Here is a 14792-nt window from a genome sequence, read left to right on the forward strand (position 1 = left end):
GAAATTAGGTAACATTGTCAGTATGAAAGCATGCAATGCGTTATATGCATTTATTGTTCAGATTACACAATTGATCATTTAAACATAATTTTGTGTAACTAGAATTCAGAGTACATTACAAATTACATTATATTTTATAGTTCTAATTCATTATGGTATAAAATGAAGTAGCCTAACTTCATATTAGAGCTTTATTATCGTGTATTATAGTTGAGACGCCTCTATATTTAAAGGTCATGGAATAATGTAGTTTTGAGACACATCAGTAAAAGTCTAAAGGATAATAGCCCTCCCTCGAGACCAGTCCATAACACAACAGACACTGTATTAAACATTTATACCTTGAGACACCTACTTAATATTAATGTATGCAGACCAGTGGCTTTTTATGATTTGCACATGTTTCTCGTATGTGTATTAGATGTTTTTCTTCAGGGTGACTTTGTGCACATAACTTCCAGGAGTGATAGTTACATTTTGTTGAATTTTAGAGTGCAGGTTTTTATTTAGAGGAACGTTTTATGGGACAACCCCAAACTAGGTTAGAGAGTTAAAAGCTGTAAAAAAGATACAGCTTATGTAGGCTCTTCGGCGTACTTGTAAATAAGCCAGCGAGGTCTTTCTGTTCTTCCAGGTAAGTGTAGGTTGTGAGTGTATGGACTTCACAACGCCACAGGAGGACACAAGGAAAAAGTTATTATTCCAGCATGTACGCATGCATTACTAATTATTCAAACTGTTTTCATTTATATTCATATGTGCATTTTATCACATTCCACACATTGTTTCAGACGTACTGTATATAAATAGTCTTAAGGTTTAAATTTCATCATGCTTACTGTGCATCATGCTTATTTTATCACTCCAGACACTCCAGGTTCTTAGAAAGAACTGGATGGAACCCTGGAAACCTGTATGCACAAGGCACTCATCCATACAACATGCCAACAGTAAATTGATGGCCAACGTCATCATGGAAAGCATTGAGACTGCCCATGTGTGTGTGTGTGTGTGTGCTCAAGCTGTGTGTGTCATCATCTCTTCGTCTGTCCAGGGACTAAATGTAGCTCTTAAGCACATTGCAAACACACATTGACAGACATAGAGGCCACATTTATCCCCGTCCTCTCTACTGGTCTGCAGGTTGGACGGAGCACAACATATTTTAGAGTGAGATCTTGGCTGCAGGTGCCCCTCTGGAGCCCAAATATTCAATAAGCTGAGTTGTGTGAATGTAAACAGAGCAGATTTAGAGTGTGTTTAGCAGGATACTCTGGGTATTGTAAGGTGGCAGCTCGGTCGGCATACTGTATAAGAACATTTGTGTGTGTTTTTCAGGCGACTGGGAGTGCTGTCCACTGGACCCCACCCACTGGCATGTAAGTGTTTTTCCATTGCTGTTTGCATTCTATTTTATTTTAATAGAATGTAAATTTATTTTATTTTTTATTACAGAAACATAAACTAAAACATGCACTGGTTAATTCAATTAATTCAATTCCTAATTGATTGAAATGTATGTGTTTTGCATGTGTGAAAGTTAGGTAAGGGTTAGATGTAATGGGATGTTTCTTACTCCGATGTGATTAATCTCCGGCTTGTTCTCTTCAGCATCCGGTTACATGGCAGCCCTCCAAGGAAGGTGATCATTTAATTGGCCGAATCACGTTGAGCAAGAGGACGGCCATGCCAAAAGAGGCTGGGGCTATGCTAGGGCTAAAGGTGAGGGGAGAGCCACACACATACATCAAACACAACGTTACTTCTCTAAACTGATGTGAGGTCACTGGCTAAATCGTATCGGGAACTTTATGCACCAATTCCGCAAATCACATTTTTTTACCAATATATTTTTTATTTTCATAAACTGTAATAGATGTTTTATATTCCAAATGCAAAAGCTATTAATTTAACAATAAGTGAAATAGCTATATTAAAGATAAGGTGGTTAGGAAGAATGTGTAATCCAATGAGATGCAATGGTGACGCATGTACAAATGCGGCATATTAATACTTTATACAATATGACAAAATTATTTGTTGTTTTAACTTAAAAAAATAAGTTACATGGCTTCCTTAAAATTTATAGTTAATTCAACTTAAAAATTTAAGCTAGCAATTTTGTGTCAAATTCATGTAATAACTAAAAAATGTTTTACTTGAATTTACTCAAACTTTAAGGCAGATAGGTAACTTAATTTTTAACTTGAAACAACTTGAATATGAAATGAATATTTGTAATAAACAAACTATAAGTGTATTTTATAATTTTTTTATTCACTGGTTTGAAAGGAATATGTGTGGGAACCTGAATTTCACATGAACAACTGAAGATGTGTATTCAAAAATTAGATAATACGTGACTGCATATATTGTATAGTGTTTAAAAACTTGTAGACTTTACCCTTCTTTACTTTATTTGTGTTGGTGCAGGTGGTGGGAGGAAAGATTACAGAAACTGGGAGACTTGGGGCCTTCATCACCAAAGTCAAAAAAGGAAGTCTTGCTGATGTGGTTGGACATCTACGTTCTGGTGAGACCCACTGTTGTACACTTTTAGAACCACTTGAGCAATTTTTTACCACATCGCTTATTTTTATGCATAAGGAGGGTGATCCTCAGTTTATTTATAATAATAATGTATTAATTATTTTCTTCCCATCATTACACATTCTTTCTGTTTGTAGGTGATGAGGTGCTTCAATGGAATGGTAAAACATTACCGGGATTGACCAAGAAAGAAGTTTACAATATCATTCTGGATTCCCAAACAGAACCACAAGTCGAATTAATAGTTTCAAGGCCAATTGGGTAAGTTTTCCAACACTTACCTGCTCACCCACACTTACAGTATATAGTACAGCAAGGTATCCGACTCCCCTAGAATTCACTGGCCTCTCTGAAACAGCAAGTAAGCTCAAGGGTTTTTCAAGAACAGAGATTTATCTCAGTCAGAATGATGTCCATTCCCTAAACTAGAGAGAAGACTAGAGGCAATGCTGTAGCTGTGAAATAGATGTTTAACTGATGTTTGTAATGTGTTTAGTTTTTACTGTAAGCCATTATCTCTCTGGCTCTGGCTCTGTTCTCCTGCCTCTTTAAAAAGATATATTCATTGATTTCTCTCCAAACTCTTGCGTAGGGTGTATAAATCTTACCAGTAAGTAAAACAACGTCTTAAGAAGTGGTTTAAGGGCCTCATCCCTGAATTCTCTCCTCATTCACATTTGTCAGCTGTCCCTTAAGCCCTTAGAAAGTGAAGATTGTGATGTACTGTACACACCTCCCATCTGTCTTCTCTATATAATCCACAAAGTTTGATCAGTTTTTGCTTGTGTGCCTGTATATTCACAACTGATGTATGGATATTCTGTTTTTTTCTTGCAGTGATATACCACGAATACCAGAAACATCACATCCTCCATTAGAATCTAGTATGTATTGAATCAAACATCATGTTTATATTGGTGTAGTTAGAAAATGGGAACAAATATTCAGCCTGATCAGAATTTTAATGTTTGGTTCAGTTGTTCATTTAAGTATGCATTTTTTGCATCCCGATTTTTTTATAACATGTGATGTTTGCATTGTCTTTCTGTAGCAGGTTCAAGTTCCTTCGAGTCACAGAAGATGGAAAGACCTTCTATATCTGTCCTGTCCCCATCCAGTCCAAGAGGGCTTAGAGATGCCCCTCAGCTACTGCCTGGACAGTTATCGGTCAGTATAGCTACACAAAAAGCAATCACATCTTCAGGTTTATTCAACTGTTTGTTTTCCACGGGCTGTTTATAGGTTATCTGTGTCTTCTAGGTGAAAATGTGGTATGATAAGGTAGGCCATCAGCTGATAGTGAACGTACTACAGGCCATAGACCTGCAGCCCAGACAGGATGGACGTCCCAGAAACCCCTACGTTAAAATGTACTTCCTGCCTGATAGAAGGTATTTAGACTTTACATAAAAATTCCAGGATAACTATAAATGGACCATAGGTTAAGTTACGGTCCAGTGTGTATTTTTTAGAGGATCCATTGGCAGAAAAGCAATATAATATACTTTACTATGTCTTCAGAGGTGTAAACACCTAACATAATGAAGCGTTATGCTTTTATTACCTTAGAATTAACTATTTCTATCTACATACACCGCGGGTCCCCTTACATGGGATTCTCCATGTTGTTTCTACAGTAGCCCTAAATGGACAAACTGCTCTACAGAGCACATGTCGTAAATATGTTATCTACTTCAGCAACTAAGCCAAAACGTGACGACATCTTAGTTCTGTGTCATCCACTGTAGTGCTTCGAAAAGGAGGCGGGAGGGGTGGAGTGAGCCGTTCATTGCATTTCTCAACCTCACCACCAGATGCTGCTAAATTTAATACACTGGATCTTTAATTAGTTATAATTCACGGTTTAATATCAACCAGCAATGTCATTGTATCACTATACCTTCTACATAAAATGTTGTTGTTCATCATTTTTTTTATTAGTGATAAAAGCAAAAGACGGACAAAAACAGTGAAGAAAAGTCTGGAGCCCAAGTGGAACCAGACGTTTGTGTATTCTCACGTGCACCGGCGAGATTTCAGGGAGCACATGTTGGAGATCACTGTGTGGGACCAACCCAGAACTCTGGAGGAGGAGAGCGACTTTCTAGGAGAAGTGCGTAAAATGTGTTTCCATTTGATATTTCCTCAAACCATTATTGAGCTCTATAATTGATATTTCAAATATATGTCAGCATAGCATTGCGTCTATTGAGTTATATCTTTTGTAATACTTGCAGCAGTTTTACTGGCTTACTTTACTTGAAATCATCTTCAGAAATGGATGACTTTGTATGATAAGAAACATGGTCGAAAATTATTAGGGAAAAACTACCTGAAGTATTTCAGTTTAATGCAATGATCATTTCTGACACTTCTTGACAAATTTTTTTTACTCTCTGTTAATGTAGATCTTGATAGAGCTGGAGACTGCCCTACTGGATGATAAACCTCACTGGTACAAGCTGCAGACCCATGATGTCTCTTCCATCCCTCTTCCACGCCCCTCGCCATACCTGCCCCGCCGACACACCCACACGGACACGCCCACCAAAAAGCTGCAGCGTAAGTGATGGGTGTTGAAGGTGGTCAGAAAGTTGAAATTCACTAAGAATGAATTGTGTCCACACATACCACTGTTTAAATGCACATTGCGCTGTTTTTAGATCCAATTTATTCAAAAATTAAACAATGTCATTGTAGCAGAAATTTAATGTGATAATTTGACATAAAAGTAACACTTTTAGGGTCCCAATCTGACTTTTATTCTGAAAGATGACAGTAGTTACACATTGGGATAACATCATTGCACCAACCCCATTATACACTGTAGTTCAAACCCTCATATAGTGTGATTGTGTGTGTCTTTGTGTATGAAAAGGATAACCATTGAACAACCTTAATTTAACATCAACATTAAAGTAGCATATCTTAGCTCTAGGTCTTGGAATGTGTCCAATCACATTAGTTTTCTTTTAATAACAGCAACTACAGTATGGTCAGCACTGCTTTGTAATATTATTATATCGTAATATTCATGTCTGTTTGGCCTATATGTTTGTGCGGAGGTATGTTTTTGAATAATGTTGCTTTTCAGTCAGTGTGTAGGAGTGTAGCCCATGGGTACGTCCACAAAAGGCAACAAGTTATTTCTGTATGCCTTTATACGTGGTCGCTTTTCTAACCAAGGACTGTTTTGTGTGTGCAGTGGTTCACGTCTGTAACTCTGTGTCTGTCTGTCTCTCTATCTGTCCATCTATCCTTGTGTGTATCTGTCTGTGCAGGCTCGCAGCGTATTACAGAAACAGATTATGATGATGCTATTGGTGTAGGCGCCACAGGTGGGTGAGAGGGGCCTCGGCACTGGCAACCTCGGCACTTCTTGTGCTTTGTGCTGTAGAATACTTCAAAAGAGAGAGGCAACCAATAGCTGGCTTTCTGATCCTTTGGAAGTCCTCGCTGTTGTCCTGGAGACAATGCACCAGTCATTATGCATCTGGAATATTCATTCATCCCATGTGCAGTTGGACTGTTTAAGTCACTGTTACATGGCATATGAAAATACAAATATTTTTAGATAGGGACATTGACTATTTTCAGTATTCTATTTCCAATGCTTGTCTCTGTATTATAGTAGAGTAGCCTTGAAACACAGAATAACACATTTGCATGGGGAATATGATAAAAGCAGGAAAGAATATGCGTAAAATGACTGCTTCCTTATTGTGCTACACACTTTATTTTCTATATGCATGGTAGAAGGTAGAACATGACGTGTTTGTGTTTACCTTGACTTCATTCTCCAACCCATACATAGTCATATACATATATAGTCTCATTTTGCTTTTGGACACCACTGTAGTGCCCGCCATCACCCCAAGCACATCATTTACATTTGATATATACTTTTAATCGACTTACAAATAAAGAAAAACACAAACAATTCATAAAAAAGGAGACACCAATATTTTAGCTTGGAACGTATGCGTTTTTATTGGAAAAACTGCTGTTTTAACCACAAATCAAATAAGAACTAAATGTAAAATCTTTGTATGACAATAATCTAACATCTGTCTTCTAAGAATAAAGAACATAATTATTATAGAAAACATCACATGAACAATCAAAACATTATATGATATATTGCTGTGCAAGAACAAAAGTCGCCTGAGAGCCAAAGCGTATATTTCAATCATTATGTATACACCCTCATGTTCTTTCAAAAGTCATGAAGAGATTTAATTTTGGGAAATTTGGGAAAACTTACAGATGTGTGATCAAGCCTTGTGAGACTGAGTTGAGCTGGAGTGATAAAATATAGGCTTTTCTTTAGTCTTTTTTGTGATTTTCAACCAAAAGGAGAATGAACAAGGTATTTTAGTTCTTTGACATGTTTTGTTAGACATGATCTAACAACTTGTGTCTATCCTTTTCATTTTGGATGGGTTCTAACATGGGGAATGTAATATGGCAAGCCAAATTTACATTTATCATTAAATTTGCGCATTTGGCAGATGCTTTTATCCAAAGCAACTTATATAGCATTGTACTATACATTTGTTTCTGACTATGTGCAATCCCCTGGGATCGAACCCATGACCTTAGCGTTCACTGACTACTGAGGCAAGGGAAAGCTGTCCAATGACAGCATTAACAGTGCATCTGTTTTTTTTTTCATTTGTTACGTTTTTGTGTGTAATCACAGCTATGGAGAACCGATCAAGAGAGAGAGACAGAGAGAGGGATCGAGCAACAACGTTAGAGGTTCCTGAGCAGCAGAGACCGACCCAGTATCGCTCACGGTCAGTGTCCCCACACAGAGAGGAAGAGAGCAGGGCACGGTCCCGCCCACCTAACGTCCCCGCACAGAGGTATGACATCTACCACTGTTAAGAGTGCAGAAAATATACCATTACATACTATATAGTAATTTTGCTGTGTATTTTAACATAAATGTGAAGTTTATTACTTTAAAGTGATAGTTCACCCAAAAAGGCACATTCTGTCATCATTTACTCACCCTTGGTATTTCAAACTTTGAAATACTTTTCAGACTTTCTTTCTGCCACAAAATAGAAAAGAAGCTAATTTGAAAAGACCGAACACCAGCGACTTCTATTGTATAAACACAAAACCATTGCAAGTGAATTGGTGCCAGCAAAGCATTCTTCGAAACATCTCCTTTTGTGTTCTGTGAAAAAAAAAGTCATGACATATGACGATGATGATGATAGAATTAAATTTTTGGGTGAACGATCACTTTAAGTATATTTGTCCGTTTCTATTCATATTCGAAAATGCATAATAACTCCTTTCGGCCTTTAATAATGCTTTCTAAATTCATTCGTCTCTTCCATGCATCTCTCTACTTTCTTTTTTTCATTTGAGTTTTTTATCCATTATTATGGATAGAATTAATATTTCAGTATTGCATTATAACTTCTCTTTCTTTCTCTCGCTGTGTAAGGAGTCTGGATGAGGTCCAGCACAGCCGTAGATCACGATCCCCAACACGCTACCATGATCGTGCCCGTGTGCAGGAGAGAGATTATGTAGATGACAGGTAAATTGTTAGAAATGTGTGTACATGTTAAATTAAAAGTGATCTTATGCTTCCATTACTCAGAACATTATTACTTCTCATCTGTCATTCATACTGAGGGTAAAATCTTATGCTTTTGAGACTTGCAAACCTTCGTAAGGGGCGATTCACATTTCGGCACCACACTTTTCAGAGTGCTCCACACGCACTGTGGGTCATTTGACCAGAGAAAGCGGTGCAGCTTTTAGACGCGAAATGTGAATCCCCCTAAAGAAACATTTTCACATAAGGTGGGTTAAAGCCGATCCATGTTTCTCAAAGAGCTTCATGAAAGCCACGTCATCAGAGGGTTGGATTTAAATGACTCGTATGGCATCTTGTGAAACTTGTATTGTGTTCTTACTGTTCTGGCTTTGAAAGTTGTTACCCTTCCTCTTCTAACACACCCGTTTTGTCCTTTATGTTGCTTGTTTATTGTTTTTTATTTGTTTATTTTCCTGTGTCATCCATCTCCATGGTAATTGCAGTGAGGTCATCTTGATACACAGATCAGGGCGGGGTAGAAGCGCAGAGTGTCTGCACACCCAAAGGTAAAGATGAAGGCCAAAATTGGACCACCTATCCGTGAATCACAGTATTATTGTATTCGGTTTATCGTTTGTGTCATAATCACAGTGAATCTCATATTCGCTCACTTCATAATTTTAAAACGCTGCATGGATAATCTTGCATCTGTTTTATTTATTTGGCCTTTGGAGTTTAAAATAATTATAATATCTGTGAGTGTTGATGTCTTCTTTCTTGTCAAACTCTTCGCCTTCCAGTCTAAGATTATAGTTGAAAGCAGCTCACTGATGAGAAACATTACAAGTGGAACTTTCCACTTGCTTTTGGCGTACAGCCCAAGCAACCAATACCAGCAGTCTCTTCACAACAACAGTTTGGATTCTCAAAATAACAGTCTCTATTCTATTTATTTTTCTTCCGCTCGTCACTGACCTCAATAGGAAATTATGAGCGAGCTTAGAAGGACTATGTTCAGTAAATTATTTAAAATGAGAGTTGCTTTTTGCTTGCATAAGTGACCTGTGACATGTGCAACTGCTTTTTTGAGTAGACTAATCGCAGCTGTGATTTTGACCCTTTTTTATTTCCCTTTTGCATGCTTGCATGTTAATGTTGCATTGCCAGGAGTCCATCTAAGTACAGCAGCACACTTCCACCTAAGATGCCTTTATTAGTCAATGGAATTCATAAGAATATTTACAGGTAAGGCACTTTGAAAAAGAATGGCACTTGCAATGGCATCCTCTCAGAGTGATGGGTGTTTTATCCTCTCTGTGAAGCTAAAACACACTCAGATCCTCACAGTGCTTTTGTTACAAACTAGCTAATGTAATGCAGTATCTCACAGAAGTGAGTACACCCCCTCACATTCTTGTAAATATTTTATTGTATCTTTTCATGTGACAACACAGAAGAAATGACACTTTGCTACAATGTAAAGTAGTGAGTGTACAGCATGTTCAACCGTGTAAATTTGCTTTTCCCTCAAAATATCTTAACACACAGCCATAAATGTGAAAATAAGTGAAAAAGTGGATGTTAGAGACCTTGCCCTCCTCCACCTTCCGTTTGAGGATGCCCCACAGATGCTCAATAGGGTTTTGGTCTGGAGACATGCTTGGCCAGTCCATCACCTTTACCCTCAACTTCTTTTGTGTTCGTTATCATGTTGGAATACTGCCCTGCAGCCCAGTCTCTGAAGGGAGGGGATCATGCTCTGCTTCAGTATGTCACAGTACATGTTGGCATTCATGGATCCCTCAATGAACTGTAGCTCCCAAGTGCCGGCAGCACTCATGCAGCCCCAGACCATGACACTCCCACCACCATGTTTGACTGTAGGCAAGACACACTTGTCTTTGTACTCCTCCCCTGGTTGCCGCCACACACGTTGGCACCATCTGAACCAAATAAGTTTATCTTGGTCTCATCAGACCACAGGACATGGTTCCAGTAATCCTTTTCATTAGTCTGCTTGTCTAGACAGTAAACTTTTTGCGGGCTTTCTTGTGTTTCATCTTTAGAAGAGGCTTCCTTAAGGAGCGACTGCCATGCAGACCAATTTGATGCAGTGTGCAGCGTATGGTCTGAGCACTGACAGGCTGACCCCAAATTCCCTTCAACCTCTGCACCAATGCTGGAAGCACTCATACATCTATTTCCCAAAGACAACCTCTGGATATGACGCTGACCAAGTGCACTCAACTTCTTTGGTCGACCATGGCGAGGCCTGTTTTGAGTGGAAACTGTCCTGTTAAACCACTGTATGGTCTTGGCCACTGTAATGCAGCTCAGTTTCAGGGTCTTGGCAATCTTCTTATAGCCTAGGCCATCTTTATGTAGAGCAACTGTTCTTTATTTCAGATCCTCAGAGAGTTCATTGCCATGAGGTGCCATGTTGAACTTCCAGTAACCAGTATGAGAGAGTGAGAGCGATAATTTGAATTTGGTTAGGCACATAACGTTAGGTTACACTTTCGCTGTATTCACACGGGATTGGTATTATCTGGGGACCTCATGTGATTGATAAATGACCTCCCCACATCTGTGGTTTATGTGAATCGTTCGCACGGGATAAGTGAAGCCTATGATTTTACTCAAATTTACTGACTTATTTCCCGAAGTGATGGCAAGGCTTTGTGTATAGTTTATATAGCCTATTGTTGTATGGTGTTAAATGATAACCGCACCTGTCAGCATTTGAGACCCGTGATCACGAACTGGACAGAAGATCACCCCGATCGCGGGTCTCAAATGTTACGAGAGTTTCCATGATTAAAAAACAATATGATGAAATTAATACCAAATCTCTTCAAAACAGTCTCCATTATTCGCAAACGGTGGTAAAATGTATACTAATATGATCACAGGACCTCTGTGTTCGTCACACTACTGCTATTTAATTTAAGTCTCTCCGCTTATCCAGTGTCGACCTGTGCCTTGTTCGCAAAGGAATCCCCAGTGATTTGAATCGAACAAACGCTCAATGTTTTTCCCACATGAGCTGGAACGTCTTTAAAAATAAACTTCAACCACGCATTGCTCATGTCGGTATCCAATGGAAGGTTATGCAGCGACTGTGTTCTTCAACAACCAGGCACTGAATGCACAATTTTATTGGGATCTTTTAACGGCATGTGTATTGCTTGTTCGCTCTACCAATGGGCGGGGCTAGAGAAGTAGTTGTTGATATTTTTCTGTGGAGGTGGTGTTCAACCAATCAATGTCGTCATTCCAGGACCTGGCATTTTCAATTCTGACACTTACTTGATGTTTGTTTAAATATGATTCCCTCTTATATTACAAAAGCTTGGGATAAAATTGAAGTCTTAATTCCTGACTCTGGCTGTGTGTTAAGTTCTTTTGAGGGGACAGCAAATATACACTGTTATACAAGCTGTACACTTGCTACTTTATATTGTTGCAGTTTCATTTCTTCAGTGTTGTTTCATGAAAAGATATAATAAATATTTACAAAAATGTGAGGGGCGTAACCTATAGAAAGTATGTCTAATCTTTTTTGCACAGGGATATCTTTTTACCGCTCATTTTCTGTAACTTGTGATTCCTTTTTGTTTGCACTTGTTACGTTTTTGTTTGTTCAGCTCAACACTACCTGCATGCCTTAAGTCAAAACCACGGCTGTCTGTAGTCACTGCTACTCAACGTTCGGTCACGCAAGTTTTTAAGTTCACAGACAAGATCAATTTTAGGTAAGGGGGTCGAACACATAAACCCCGTTTCATGAATTGAAAACAACACTGAATATCCAAAAGTCCTCAAGAGGCATTAGCTCCCTGTTTAGTGCTTTAAAAGAAAAGAAAAAATATCCCTCGACACTTTTAAGCATATCTTCCAACTAAACTTCCTTTCCTTCAAGTGATTGTACAGGTTAAGACTTGCTTTTCATTTTATGTTGAGCCTAACATTTTTGCCTCTTGTCATTTCCCTGTCCACTTTTCTTTCTCCTTCCTACTTCATTGGATGGCATATTGTGACGCTAGGGATCTACAGCCCTCTCTTGACAGGGTTAGAAGTGCTAGTACCAACTGTCTGAGACCAGAATCTAATTCCAATTCACCCGAACGTGACAGGTACATGTTTGTTAAGAAATGGATTATACCAACTTTGTTTAATCTGTCAATGAATAGTTCACCAAATCAGAAAGTTTTACCCGCTCTTATGCCAATTCCATGTCTGAAAATGTAAAGATGTAAATTTTAGTATTCTTTTTATGCAACCCTATCAAGCTGACTTCAGAAGATATCCATTGTATATTTTTTTAAACAGTTAAAATAGAAGCAAATGGTTTCGGAAAGACTTTTCTTTTGGGTGAACTATTCTATTATTTTGTTTTGTTTCCTTTAATGTTGCACCTTTATTACAACACAAATTGTGTTATGTTTGACTGAAGTAAATCACCTTTGGGTCGCACTACTCTGTCATGTCAGTGTCCAGTGTCTCCTGATGTTCACAGCTGTATTTTGTGTTTTTGGTGGCAAGCATTTTTCTAGATTTACCTCTACTCTGTAGATGAAAAAGTTTAATTAGCAAATGAGTCCCCAGAATCTGTAACCAATATCAGAATCTCAATATTGACCTCCCGTGTTTCTTCCATCTCCACTTTAAACTCTTTGGGTGTTTGTGGATCACACACACACTCACGCAGGAGCACGCAGTCTCTGCCCCGTACCAGACCCACCAGCCCCAGGATCCTTATTCAGCATGCCTCCCCAGAAGATGACAGGTATCCCTCCTGTCCTCCTTCAGTTCTGTTGCTAACCCTCTCTGCTCTTCTAACCTGTCCGTATAGCCCTACTGCCATTCGGCTCAGTTTTGTAGCTAACCCTCCAGCCCTCTGCTCTCTGTTGCTTCTGACCTATAACCTGTTGTTACCCAGCCCCATGGTTGTAGCGATCACCTGTGTATTTTGTAGATCTTAGGCTGCTTGAAAGCTTTAATCAAATGTTGTGTGACTTGTGTGGTTTGTAGTGTAGTGTGTATTTGCTTGGTTTTCTAAGGTTGTTCGTTCTTGTTTCTGAATACTTTCTGCAGTTTTTATACTGCATTCTTTGATATTAGCTTCAGAGGAACTAAAAAAATACAGGTGCCTCAAAAAGTACAACTGTTCAAAGGTTTAGGATCACTTAACAAATATGTTTCTCATGATCTGGAAAATCTTTAAATCGGAAGGTTTCAGTGTTTTACATTTCTTTCATTTTTTCTTTATTAAAAACATATTTTTGTAAAAAAAATACGACTTGAACCAAATGATTAAAAAGCAGCCAAAAAGATTCTAACATAGATACAGTTCTTTCAATACTGTTTAAAAAGCTTCACACGTTGAGACATAAAGTAATAAAATGGGTAGTAAAATGGGTAATTACACTTGTAACTATGGGAATTATGTTGTGACTAAAAGCATTCAAAATAGCAGTCACCCTTTGACTAGAACTTGCAAGATCGTGCTCTTGGCATTTTATAAGCTAGCTGCATGGTTTCTCAATCTGGGGACACTATTTAAACAGTATTGAAGGCATTTTCATCTATGCTAGACTCTTCTTGGCTTCTTTTTGTTCAAATATATTTTTTAAATAAAAAAATTGTTTTCTAGAAAGAAATTAATATGTTGCCACCATTATATTTTTGTCCACACAAGTAATTTCAAACATTGAAACATACACCTTTAGATTCAATTATTTTTAAGAGCATGACAAACGTTTTTGTCAAGTAATCCCAAACTTTTGACCGATAGTGTGCACCTTAAATGTGACTTACGCCTTAAGATAATTTTTGAGGCTTCTGTATGCGTATTGCTCCAGTGTTTGCTATACAGACATTAACAAACCCTCTTTATTTCTGTTATCACTTATTGACTTATGTTTACCTGTTTTCACCAATTAATACTGATTTAAGAGGTTTTGGACAAATTGCATTTAAAGTCCAGTCACGTAAGAGTTGTATCTTTGTGTCCCATATCAATCAGTGTGTGTCACATGTATGCGTCTTATGTATAATTTTCATTTGTTGTGAGGATTTAAGTGGCACAGTTCTGTATTGTTAACATCAGCCCATGCTGTGTCATTGTGTGTGTGTCTGTCCATGTGCCGTCCTCTCCATGCCAATCACATGTGTTTGACCTGATCTTATGAATCAGCTGGGTTTTGGAGGCTATGTTTCCCGCTCAGGAGACTGTGCACCACCTCAGTGCAAAGCCAGACGCACAGAGGTACACATGCACAAAGAGTTCTAGAGCACATATACAAACAACATGTCCATCTCCATTGTTCCATTTTATTAGGCAGCAGTTTCGTTTAATGTCCGTTGAGTCCTGAGTGAAGTCACTCCTCATTCTTTTATTTGTGTCTCGCCTAAATCATTTCCATGTTGCAGGCAGTCGAGAACTCTGGACAAGCCGAGCTGTCAGAATCTTGGCAAGAAAATATCTGACAGTGAGCGGTAAGACTAAAAAAAAACATGTCATATCACATTTGTTTTGTCGGCTCATTGTATGTCCTGGGTTTTCGGACGATATCTGTATTAGGACTGTTTTCTTCGCTTGCTGATTTGATCTTTGGAGGAGGTTTCTTATTGGGTTTAATTGTTCTGGACTGTTTTTACATTTTATGTGTTACTG

The 14792-nt window shown here is 38.3% G+C and overlaps 1 protein-coding gene across 12 annotated transcripts in view; it reads left to right on the forward strand.

Annotated features, from left to right (window-relative positions):
* rims1b (regulating synaptic membrane exocytosis 1b) overlaps positions 1-14792 on the forward strand; it is a 57949-nt gene that overhangs the window by 31995 nt on the left and 11162 nt on the right. For 2 of the 12 annotated variants that reach the window (XM_056761338.1, XM_056761339.1), the window contains exons 7-17: positions 1339-1379; positions 1612-1721; positions 2427-2533; positions 2688-2811; positions 3388-3434; positions 3602-3717; positions 3811-3941; positions 4492-4663; positions 4959-5112; positions 7253-7418; positions 8015-8110. In XM_056761338.1, the coding sequence (XP_056617316.1) occupies positions 1339-1379; positions 1612-1721; positions 2427-2533; positions 2688-2811; positions 3388-3434; positions 3602-3717; positions 3811-3941; positions 4492-4663; positions 4959-5112; positions 7253-7418; positions 8015-8110 (1264 nt within the window). Of the gene's footprint in view, positions 1-1338; positions 1380-1611; positions 1723-2426; positions 2534-2687; positions 2812-3387; positions 3435-3601; positions 3718-3810; positions 3942-4491; positions 4664-4958; positions 5113-7252; positions 7419-8014; positions 8111-8616; positions 8680-9280; positions 9359-11760; positions 11869-12159; positions 12250-12824; positions 12903-14312; positions 14385-14548; positions 14615-14792 lie in introns of all 12 variants that reach the window. The other 10 variants (XM_056761331.1, XM_056761332.1, XM_056761333.1 and 7 more) reach the window with 10 other exon arrangements.

Source organism: Triplophysa dalaica, chromosome 11, assembly GCF_015846415.1.
Source record: "Triplophysa dalaica isolate WHDGS20190420 chromosome 11, ASM1584641v1, whole genome shotgun sequence".
Lineage (NCBI taxonomy): Eukaryota > Metazoa > Chordata > Actinopteri > Cypriniformes > Nemacheilidae > Triplophysa > Triplophysa dalaica.